We start from the raw sequence: 12,780 nt of genomic DNA on the forward strand, positions 1-12,780 counted from the left end.
TTGGTTTATTTTGTTTAACGTCCTATTAACATCTAAGGTCATTGATATATTGGGTCCACTACCTATGAGTTATAACGAAAATGAGTACATAATGGTGGTCGGGGATTATTTTACAATGTGGAAAGAGGCTTATGCTCTTTCAGATCATACTCCACAGACAGTAGCTGATACTTTACTTACACAGTTCATATGTAGGTTTGGAACACCAAGGTTTATACATACAGATCAAGGACCTGAATTTGAGTCTAAATTAATAGCTTTATTATGTGAAAAACTAGAAATAGTTAAAACTCGTACTACTCCATACAGGCCTCAGTCTGATGGAATGATAGAGAGATTCAATAGAACTCTACAGCAAATGTTGTCGTTATTCGTAGATGAACGTCGTAGAGATTGGGATGATCATATACTATATGTACTTATGGCCTATAGAGCATCATTACATGAGAGTACCAAGTGTTCTCCAAATTTATTGATGTTTGGAAGGGAGGTAACTCTGCCCCATGACCTTATAGTTGGTCCACCACCTGGCTCAAGAAAGGAGTTATGTCCTGTAGAATATGTAGAATGGGTAGGAGATTCCCTCCAAAACACATTTGAATTTGCAAATAAACAACTAGCTACTAGTTTTCAAGACCAGAAGTATTATGATAGAAAAATAGTGTCAAGGACTTTTCATAAAGGTCAGTGGGTATGGAGGTAGTATCCAACGCTCGCCAAACAAAAGTTAGGGTTAGGATGGCGAGGCCCATACCTTGTGCTGTCCAAATACAATGACATTACCTATAAAATACAGGAAAGTGAGTGTAAGGTACCCATAAAAGTTCATATTGATCATTTAAAACCCTATGAAGGGGAGGTAACCCCAACAAGCTGGTTAGAACCAGATTCAAGTGATGCAGATAGTGGATCAGAATATATGTACTCAGAATCTAGTGAAGACGAGGAAAGTACTAGTTTAGAAGAAGACGAAATAATGATCAACGGTGTAAACAGTCCTGAAAAGACAAGACGGGGAAGGGAAGTACGCCCACCAAATAGGTTTTCACCATAGATATAAGGGGGGAGGGGGGGGGGGGGGGGGGGGGGGATGTAAAAGTTCAAGGAGTAGTAGTGTGCAGCCAGCCGGGATCGAACCCGCGACCCTCGGCTTACTGGTCCGCCGCTCTACCGACTGAGCTAAAGGGAAATTCCCCCTAGCCGGAAGCTAGAAGGCAACCATACAACTATGTACAGTATTTACAATTGAAACCCGGCGTGCTACACTACTCCCTCCTTCAAACGTGTTCATCCCCGAGCACACTAACCCAGGTTATCTCTCCAAGGAAGCCTCTTGCTTTCACTTGGAGTGGTCTGCGGCACCAATGTAAAAGTTCATATTGATCATTTAAAACCCTATGAAGGGGAGATAGCCCCAACAAGCTGGTTAGAACCAGATTCAAGTGATTCAGATAGTGGATCAGAATATATGTACTCAGAATCTAGTGAAGACGAGGAAAGTACTAGTTTAGAAGATGTTTGGTTTGGTTTATTTTGTTTAACGTCCTATTAACAGCTAAGGTCATTTAAGGACGGCCTCCCGTGCGTGCGACACGTATGCGTGTGATGAGTGCGTATGTGTGTTTTTGGGAGGCTGTGTATGTTTGTGTTATGTCTCCTTGTGATAGGCCGGATCTTTTGCCGATTTAGAGTGCTACCTCACTGAAGCATACTGCCGAAGACACCCAGCAGCACACCCCACCCGGTCACATTATACTGACAACGAGCGAACCAGTCGTCCAACTCCTAATTTGCTGAGCGCTAAGCAGGAGCAGCAACTACCATTATTAAAGACTCTGGTATGTCTCGGCCAGGGGCAGAACCCAAAGCCTGCCTCACAGGGGCGAACGCTCAACTAAATGCCAAAAGTGAGGCAGTGTCAGGGGAGACGTTAGGAAGAAGAAAGTTGTTAAGAAAGAAGAGAAAAGATAAGACCCCAAATTTAGTCGCATCCTACGATCATGCAATGGTGGCAGCAAGTACCATTCTTACGCCTTACCTGCAGGGCGGACCGGTGTTGAATGACAACTCCGACCTAACTGGTGAATAAAAACTCAAATAAAAAAAATCGTCTCACATTAAACACAAATTTTTTTAATTTTAATTTTGTTACAATTAGATGTTCAAGTGATTAAATTCAATAAAAAATATAAAACTAGTCTTTACCTCTAAAAGTTGTTTTTGAATAATAATATATTTTTAGATTTATTATTGCGATCGCCTTTTGTCCGGCGTTGTGCGTCGTAAACATTTTACATTTTCGACTTCTTCAAAACCGCACAACCAAATTCAATGAAATTTTGCAGAAAGTTTTCATGGCCCAATGTCAACCAAAATTGTGAATAATATGGTCGTATGTGTGTTAAGGGAGGCTGCGGTATGTTCGTGTTAAGTCTCCTTGTGATAGGCCTGAACTTTTACCTCACTGAAGCATACTGCCGAAGACACCAGCAGCAAGCACACCCCATCCGGTCACATTATACTGACAACAGGCCAACCAGTCGTGGAACTCCCAAAATGCTGCGAGACATACCAGAGTCTTTAAAAATGGTAGTTGCTACTCCTGCTTAGCGCTCAGCATATTTGGAGTGGAACGACTGGTTTGACCGTTGTCAGTATAATGTGACCGGGTGGGGTGTCCTGCTGGGTGTCTTCGGCAGTATGCTTCAGTGAGGTAAAAGTTCAGGCCTATCACGTCGCACGCACGCACGGGAGGCCGTCCTTAAATGACCTTAGCTGTTAATAGGACGTTAAACAAAATAAACCAAACCAAACCCAAAATGCTGAGCGCTTAGCAGGAGTGGCAACTACCATTTTTAATGACTGGTACAGTATGTCTCGGCATGGGGACAGAACCCAAAGCCTACCTCACAGGGGCCGAACGCTCAACTAAAGGCCAAAAGTGAGGCATTGTCAAGGGAGACATTAGGAAGAAAAAAGTTGTTCAGAAAGAAGAGAAAAGATAAGATTCGAAATTTAGTCGCCTCTTATAATGCAGTGGGGGTAGGCCTAGCAAGTACAATTCTTACGTCCTACCTGGGGCAGTAAAACAGCAGTAAACCAAACGAAACTTTTATCCAGATCTTCCAACAAGCTTTTGGCATACTAACGGGAACAAACTGTGCATATGTGTTGGACTAGTTTTTTGTTTTCATATTGAAGAGCCTTCGAAAACAGGTAAGAGAGACCCATTTATGTCCTTCAATATCAGTACTATGTATATTAACGGTGCGGTACCTTCGCTGCTAGTAGGACGTTAAACAATAACTAATCAAAACTAACTGTTAAATGTCGAAAACTTTATTGGCGATGTGGATCGGGTATGCCCTGTAGAAGTTGAAATACCATGCACTTCTGATTCTTCTAAACCAGACTCCTATAGCGACCACGAGCTTTCCTCTTCTTGAACACCTGGGCCCGTATTCATGAAACTGTACTCGTGCTCAAATTCAAGGTTTTGTGCTCAAAATTAAAGTTTTGTACTCACGGATTTTGTTCTCATGCTCAAGTCGTATTCATGAAAAAATCTGTGCTCAGGATTTCTTGAGTATGGTATTGCCCATGCTCAGCACACTTTTCACCATGGCGGCAGGACGTTTTGTAAATAGAGTATGGCGGCAGGACGTTTTGTAAATAGAGAAGTGGTAATTCCAAGGCCAAGGCTTATAATGGATCGCCAGAACCCCCTAGAGTTCTTTTCAGATGAAGAAGTGTTCCGGCGTTTTCGATTTCGGCCGGACACCATCGTATATATCGTTGGTCCGGTGGCGGATTCCATTACCCATAGAACGCTCAGAAGGAGACTTAACACGAACATACCACAGCCTCCCAAATCACACATACGCACTCGCCACACGCATGCATGTCGCACGCACGGGAGGCCGTCCCAGTCCACGCGAAATGACACCGGTCCGTCGGACATGTCCGATAAAATTTCCGTCGGTCCGGTAAAGCTCTTAATAAATCCGGGCCGATTGTCCGGTACGTTTTAAGCCTTAGAAAGAACCCGATTTTCCACTCGGAATAGATCGAATGTAATTCTGAGAAGCGCGAGAACACATCCGAAGTATTCCGAATGCCGATTCTCTATCAGACAAGCGTTTCACTTGAGCGAATGAATGGCACCCCCTATTCAAGCGTAATGTTGACCGCGACACGCTAAACAGTACCACTCGCCTCGTCAATTGTGATGTTGCGTTTTATTGAGGGGGCTATCCCTGGAAAGGCAATAAAAAAGAAACCAAATGAAGCAGAAAGATCAGCGAAAAAAATCGAGGCTGGAAGAAAGTATGAGGCAAAACATGGTGTTTTGGAGGAGACTGTCAGTGGTGTTTTGGAGCAGACTGTCGGTGGTGTTTTGGAGCAGACTGTCGGTGATAGTTTGGAGGAAATTGGTGACATTGATGAGGACTTAATTGCCCAGTTAAATGGTGTTTTTGGCAAAGATGATGACAGGGACCTTGATGATTTTTGCGAAGATTTTCAAACAGAAGATTATAACTGGAACAAGTTCATGATGATTTCGAGAGCTTGTTAACTTGAGTAAAATTGATTCTATGGCATATCATGTCTTCATTTTATTCATTTTAGTGGAAAAATATAGCTTATCAAGTGAAATAATTTGGTCTGGTAATATTTTTATTTTACCCGACCAAAATGTCTGGTAAAGATTGGTTCGGTCTGGTAATACTTCAGCTTTTACCAGACCGAATGTCCTGTAAAAAAAAAAATCATTTCGCGTGGACTGCCGTCCTTAAATGACCTTAGATGTTAATAACCAAACCAAACTCCCACCCCTGTTGCAAGTCCTTATTTGTGTGAGGTTCTTGGCGAAAGGGGCCTTCCAACATATAGGTCACTCTGTTAAGATTTCTCAGCCGACAGTCAGTAGAGTCGTGCAGCGAGTTGTCGGTGCCCTTGCAAGAAGCATCCGTAATTTTGTCACATTCCCGAGAGGAGAAAACGGAAACAGAACAAAGCAAGAGTTTGGGGCAAATGCAGGTTAGTCAGTATTGTAACCGTCTGTTTTGTAGATCAAATTACCATGTCTTATTACATTGTAAATAAGCATATCAGCGTCCTCAAATTAGGTTCCAGTCTCCAACTTCGATGTATCGGAAATGACGTCACACATGACGCAGGGTCATACTAACACACTGAAAAGAACGCCAACAGGCTCTAACAAGCCTGTGGAAGAAATAACACCAACAAGCGATTTGAAATGCGATATGAAGGTCTAGTTTTTAATGAGAATAAAAAACATCAACAATTTTCCATGTGAATGAGTTGTTCAGATCCTTGATACACATGCCAAATTTAAATCAATTAACTTTAGAAATAACTTAAACATTACAGATCCATGAAACACATTTACAATAATTATTATCGAAGTAAATTCATATTGCAAATACTTGAAATACACATTCCAACAGATATCACAGATTATCACAGTATCTTGATTTTTCACAACACAACACAAATTTTAAAGGCAATTATGCATACATATTTCAAAGACTATGATCCCATGAAAGCTGAATAACAGTTTATCAGATGTATGAAATATTTCATTCATAAGCACGCTGTATAATTTTGATTAATAGAAAAATTAAGGTGTATTCACATCTTCATACCTCTCACCTCTCACTCAACCTATGGACTTTCCCTTATTTCAAATGCAATCTGTTGCATTCAAATTTTGCACATTGCTCGAGCATTGTAATCATACTGAGGTAAAAAAAAAAAAAAAAAAAAAAAGCAACTTTGTCTTGAGAAGAAAAAAGCAAATAAAGGAATTGTATGGTAAGTAGTTAAATAGATATATCTTTATTTCAAATAATAGTATGTTCTGTCCCCTGGCCGAGACATACCAGAGTCTTTAAAAATGGTAGTTGCTACTCCTGCTTAGCGCTCAGCATATTTGGAGTGGGACGACTGGTTCGCCCGTTGTCAGTATAATGTGACCGGGTGGGGTGTGCTGCTGGATGTCTTCGGCAGTGAGGTAGCAATATAAATCGGCAAAAGTTCCGGCCTATCACAAGGAGACTTAACACGAACATACCACAGCCTCCCAAAACACACATACGCACTCGCCACACGCATGCATGTCGCACGCACGGGAGGCCGTCCTTAAATGACCTTAGCTGTCAATAGGACGTTAAACAAAATAAACCAAACCAATCTGTATTTAAATAGAGACATCTCTATTAGAAAGTAATTCAATAATTAGATATCTGTAGTTAAAGTACAGATATCTCAAATTCAAATAGAGATATCTTTGATTTTAATACATAGATCTGTATTTAAAAGAAGGTAAAGATCTCTATCTAAAATTCAGTTTTATATGAAAACAGATATCTATTTGAAATATGGGTATCTCTTATTATAATACAGACCTTTAATTTAAATACAAGTATCTGTATTTTGTACATTATAGATGTACATGTACATCTATTCTTAATAAATATATCTGACTTAAATGGGTAAAAACCAATAAAAGCTTGCCAAATTGTCCCCTTATGTAACTGATTTTGAATTCAAGAATTGAATTGAATAGATATTGAGCTATCGTTTATGATATGCCTTGCCTGCAAATCATTGTTCAAAAATGACAATGAAATATATTTTTCACATGGATGAACAGTGAAAAACCCACATTTCCTCTATTTCAATTTTTTGATGCAAATATATTAAATGACACTCCATACACGTCAAATTGACAATTTTTTGATGCAAATATATTAAATGACACTCCATACACGCCCCCCCCCCCCCCCCCCCCCCCCCTTAATTCCTGAGATTACACAGCTCTCTTTTTGATGTTGCACATTTAAACTTGTAAATAAATATTAGGAATATGAAGTATGCAGTTTGTGAATATAATCTCTATAAACACAACAGGCAATTTGTGATGCCCACATGAGGATCACAAGTCTAAATGCGTCATGGCAGTGTCCACGATTCACGGATTTGGAACGCTTCAGCTTTGAAGGACCAATTTGAAAATGGAAAGAAATCGATGCGTTGTTTCGGGGTCATTTATAATAAACTGTTAGAATCAGTGACAATTGAAGCTTCTGATATTTTGTAGTAAAAATGTACTATTAAATGTCATACATTTAATAAAAGCAATCGCTCATCTGGATATTATAGTAATCATGGCCAAATTCTCTCACTTAAATTATATTAAAACATTTTCCTACATTTTGACCTGCCTTTTCCAACAAATGTGGAGTGAATCCTATCATTCTTAACTGTTTTTCCCCTTATTTAACGATCAAGGACAGACGAGGGACAGTGCCATGCATGGCATAAAACATTTAAATTTCAAATTAATTTTGTAGTTTGAAAGTCCAGTAAGCTGCTTTGAGGTCAAGGAGAGATTTCACTTGAGCCAATTTCTGTTGCTCCATTTGTATCTTCTTTGTATCCTCCTCAATGCGTTTAATTTCTAATGTTAGTCTTTGGTTGTCGAGCATCAAATTTTCCTCTGTAAGTGATGCTAGAGAAGACTTTTGTTTCTCTGAAAGAAATATATTATATAGTTATACCTAATTTAAATCAAAATCTTACAATATCAAAGATTCAATATATCAGTAACATCATCATGGCAGCCATTTTTCGTCTTTCGTCTTGGTTGGAAATCATTATCTGTATAGAATGACAGTTTGATGATATTGACCGACTCCAAAGAGCTGAAGTTCAGGCCCCAAGTTAAGTGGTCATATGCACATACCATGTATGTAACTTTCTACAATTTCCTTGTTTGAATCCAAAGTTACTGGAATCAACTTTTATTCAGTCTTATATCTGCATGCCAGATATTGGATAAGATAGTTTTATTGATTTTTGATAGTTTCAAATTAAGGGTTTGAAAGTATATCTTCCCAGCAATTGACATAAAAAACAAACTGGGACAGTAACACTGCCCTGCAGGTAGGGCTGTTAATAGGACGTTAAACAAAATAAACCAAACCAAACCAAGGGACAGTAACAAGATTAGAAAGTTTCTTTAGAGTTTTAACAAAGGATTACTTCAGTTTGATACATGGATATCTATTGACCTACATCCTGCCAATTTCTGTTAAATTCTGAACAGCAGTAAAGAAGTCAATTGTTGACAGACGGACACCACTATATGGCATAAACTCACCTTGGTCCTTCGGCTTCATCCTTCGGACCTGGTGAGCTTAAAATTGATACAGTTATTATAAGCACTTACTTCTTGTTGGCTCATTTAAGTCTGTGCATGCATCTGATGTTGATGGACAGGGTAATATGGCTGGAAAAGATGGTGAAATATTTAACATGACTGTTATTACCGCAAATTTGCTCGTATTGTGCTTTTTTCATAAGTCGACAAGTGAAAATTCCACTGTGCAGTAATAAATACTCTCTAAAATATGCTTTTGAAATCTATTTGTAGGGTTTTTAAACAAAAGTTTACAGCGAAAGACAGCTAGATGTATTCAAATCAAACAGAAACAGTGGATTTAAAACTGAAGTGTTTGTTCAAGATATTATATTATATTGGTACATGTAATACAGAAAGAAATTATTCAATTATCAGAACATTCTTGGATTGAAAGAAGGACTTTACATATTAAATTATCAATAAATCAATAAGTACTTACTACTTGTGAGCTCATAAGTGGCAGTACTATTGCTTTGGATTGTGCTTGAAGTACAGGATAATATCGCTAAAAATTAATCGGTGAAAATAGTCATATTCTCATGGCTATGATTAAATTCACACTCTAAAATATTTGTGGAATAATGTTTCTCTTAAAACTGCAAAAATCAGTAGGCTAGCAAAAACTTTAAATTTGGTGACAATGTACAGTTGTATTTGAGAGTGGTTGCTTGCCTAGTGACAACAATGTTCGTAGTTGTGTTCGTGGTTGTATCTGTCCTGCAGGTAGGGCGTAAGAATTGTACCTGCTGCCCCCATTGCATGATCGTAAGAGGCGACTAAACTTGGGATCTTATCTTTTCTCTTCTTAACAACTTTCTTCTTCGTAATGTCTCCCTTGACAGTGCCTCACTTTTGGCCTTTAGTTGAGCGTTCGCCCCTGTGAGGAAGGCTTTGGGTTCTGTCCCCTGGCCCGAGACATACCAGAGTCTTTAAAAATGGTAGTTGCTGCTCCTGCTTAGCGCTCAGCAAATTAGGAGTGGACTGGTTCGCCCGTTGTCAGTATAATGTGACCGGGTGAGGTGTGCTGCTGAGTTTCTTCGGCAGTATGCTTCAGTGAGGTAGCACTCTAAATCGGCAAAAGATCCGGCCTATCACAAGGAGACTTAACACAAACATACCGCAGCCTCCCAAAACACACATACGCACTCATCACACGCATACATGTCGCACGCACGGGAGGCCGTCCTTAAATGACCTTAGCTGTTAATAGGACGTTAAACAAAATAAACCAAACTAAACCAAATCGTGGTTGTATCATTTTCATTGGCAATTACTGCTATCATGAAGTACACTGTAGTTCTATAATTGTCAGCACAAAATTCACAGTGCATATTATCTTAGCTACATTCAACACTTTTATAAAATGCTGTCAGTTAATATAAATCCCACCAGACATTTGATAGCAAAGAAATGTATCATGTTTATCAACATGTATGTGTTAAAATATTCATTATTAAATGTCGCCCTGCTCAATTCTAATTCCATGGTTAAAGAGTTTTTTATGCTAATTTTCTAATGTTGGTATCCACTTTCAGTTTAATCTTTAATAGAAATACCAGAGATCACAGCATGATCTACTGGGCCAACATATGACTGATCTCTTGTCTATTCTTTCCTCTTAAATTTTTTAACACAATAGGTAACCCTTGAATCTGAAATTTGGGGAAAAATGAAGAATGAAATGCCCGAACAATTTCAACTGTGAAAATTCAAATGATGATCTGTTTGTCATTTTGACTTTTGATAAGTCTTAAAATTCAAAAGGCACTTAATTTAGACAGACCAAGGAAAGACTACATGATTGTGAGAATGACCGATGTCAATGAAACAAAGATACTATTAGTAGTAATACTTAACTTCAACATTCCTGTCGGTCATTGCATTTTTGTTTTCACCCAGTCTCAAAATTGATCATGCAGAACAAGGGAAATTGCAATGAAGGATACTTTGAGAAGAAACAATAACTGTAAAACTAGATTGTTAAAATCAAAGATGGCCACCTGTCTGTTTTTTTCTGATCTACATTACCCATGTATGTTGTTCATCATCAACCAATACACTATATATATATACTTTATATATACATTGCTAATATGATAATGTTCTATTTCATAACAATGGAATTGTTTTGATGCCATTTTTCTCCATTCATTCATGGGTTATCATATTTATTCAAACTGAAATCTATTCCTAAATATATTTCAGAATATGTCTACAATTTACCTTGACAATCAGATGATCTGTAGTCTTCAGATACCCTTTCAGTCACAGTTACAGGTTGGACTGGCAATACTGCTGAGTTCAGAATTAAATAAAAACTAAATTAGCACACCAGTTTGTACTTAATATACAGCACACCAGTGCGTTCTTAATATAGTTTAAACTGTTGAATATATTGTTATATTTTGTATCAGGAATGTGCCCTGCAGGTAGGGCGTAAGAATTGTACCTGCTGCCCCCATTGCATGATCGTAAGAGGCGACTACACTTGGGATCTTATCTTTTCTCTTCTTTCTTGATAACTTTCTTCTTCCTAATGTCTCCCTTGACAATGCCTCACTTTTGGCCTTTAGTTGAGCGTTCGCCGCTGTGAGGAAGGTTTTGGGTTCTGTCCCCTAGCCGAGACATACCAGAGTCTTTAAAAATGGTAGTTGCTACTCCTGCTTAGCGCTCAGCATATTTGGAGTGGGACGACTGGTTTGCCCGTTGTCAGTATAATGTGACCGGGTGGGGTGTGCTGCTGGGTGTCTTCGGCAGTATGCTTCAGTGAGATAGCACTTTAAATCGGCAAAAGTTCCGGCCTATCACAAGGAGACTTAACACGAACATACCGCAGCCTCCCAAAACACACATACGCACTCACCACACTCATACATGTCGCATGCACGGGAGGTCGTCCTTAAATGACCTTAGATGTTAATAGGACGTTAAACAAAATAAACCAAACCAAACCAAAGTATCAGGAATGACGCTTCTAATAAGCTTGTGACAACTTCATTTACAAAGAAAATAAGGTCACCTCTGTCCTACACTGACCAAATCATTGCAAAATTGTAATATAAAGTCTCTTTAACTACACTGTAATAATGACATAGCTTCTTTCTATATGCAAATACCACACAAAAGGTAAAACAAAATGTCGAAAGGAACCTCTTGCCGCATGCATTCTACCACAGACAATACCACACCAGGATAACTGTAATAACTGTACAATGGACTTACTATCACAATCTATCCCATTGGCAATGCCTTTCGTTCCAGGCCTGGTTCCAGTGGCAGCAATAATCAGCTTTCTGCTGGAGAAGGACGTTCCGGAGGAGGTCCTCCACCAGTTGCTGGATACCGGCATACATCTAATTTTGCCTTTGCTGATAATAAAACCAAAAAGAAATATCAAATACGGTACATGTAATATATCATATATGGTGTATATACACTAATAATATAATGCCTAGTTTAAAAAAACAAGTGTACATGTATATAACTATAACTGATGACCTTCTGGTATTCTGTAAAATACTGTAATCTCAAAACTAATTTAGGTCTAGGCTAAAAATAATACCTGTTTCCACTAAACTTGTACTTTTGTGCCTACACTGAATTTTTTTGACCATTTTCAAGGATGACTAACAAAAAGATTTCCCTACCTACCTACCTTATTTTTATCTGGCATGTTAACGGAAACACATGTTTTATTTTTTATTTGAAAGTACACATGCAAGTGATGTATCAAACATTGGAATAAGGTGACAATTAATTACAAAAGTGTACCGCTTTGTTTGGTGTTGAAATATTTCCTTTTTACATCTTTTGTTTCTCTTTTACATGTCTGGAATTGTCTACAATGATAAGCATTTTTTGTTTTTTAGAAATTTTCATGTAAATCATTAAAGATTGATTAACTCAGGAAAATCTGTAATACATACCAACACTATATACTGTATACCAACACTACATACTGTAATCATGACTGGAAATTATTAGGTGTTTTTTTACAAAAATCCTTGAAAAAAAACATTGTAGTTTAATTCAGGCTGCCCTCACAATGGCCAGAACCGTATATAGATAAGGCCACGTCCACTGGATATCTTAATTGGCCTGGTGTAAGTGGGGTTAGATAGAGAGAAAAAACAGTAAAAATGAAAGGTACCCAATGCCAGGCCACCAGTACCAATGGGAGGGGCTACACTGGACATGTACGTATAGTGACATCACATATCACTGTATGAATGGGCGTTACCATTATCTACAGATACAGGAAAAGCAGTTAGTATAAATCGGCAAAAGTTCCGGCCTATCACAAGGAGACTTAACACGGGCATACCGCAGCCTCCCAAAACACACATACGCACTCAACACACGCATGCATGTCGCACACACGGGAGGCCGTCCTTAAATGACCTTAGCTGTTAATAGGACGTTAAACAAAATCAACCAAACCAAACCAAACTTTAAGATCGTAAACAGTCCCCATGTAAAAATGCATGTTTACATGTACTTGTACAACAGAAAGGGGCATGACAAGACATGAACCCATACATTTTTGTATG

At 38.6% G+C, this 12,780-nt stretch overlaps 1 protein-coding gene across 1 annotated transcript; it reads right to left on the minus strand.

Annotated features, from left to right (window-relative positions):
* Nucleotides 1-7,162: 7,162 nt before the first annotated feature.
* Nucleotides 7,163-11,579, minus strand: LOC117338422. Its single transcript, XM_033899776.1, has 5 exons — nucleotides 11,453-11,579; nucleotides 10,454-10,522; nucleotides 8,670-8,735; nucleotides 8,258-8,317; nucleotides 7,163-7,558 (listed from the first exon to the last, which is right to left on the minus strand). Exons 1-5 carry the CDS (start codon nucleotides 11,577-11,579, stop codon nucleotides 7,368-7,370), a joined length of 513 nt encoding a protein of 170 aa, XP_033755667.1. The 3' UTR covers nucleotides 7,163-7,367.
* Nucleotides 11,580-12,780: the final 1,201 nt, after the last annotated feature.

The sequence above is a fragment of the Pecten maximus genome, chromosome 11 (genome assembly GCF_902652985.1).
Source record: "Pecten maximus chromosome 11, xPecMax1.1, whole genome shotgun sequence".
NCBI classification, from domain to species: Eukaryota; Metazoa; Mollusca; class Bivalvia; order Pectinida; family Pectinidae; genus Pecten; species Pecten maximus.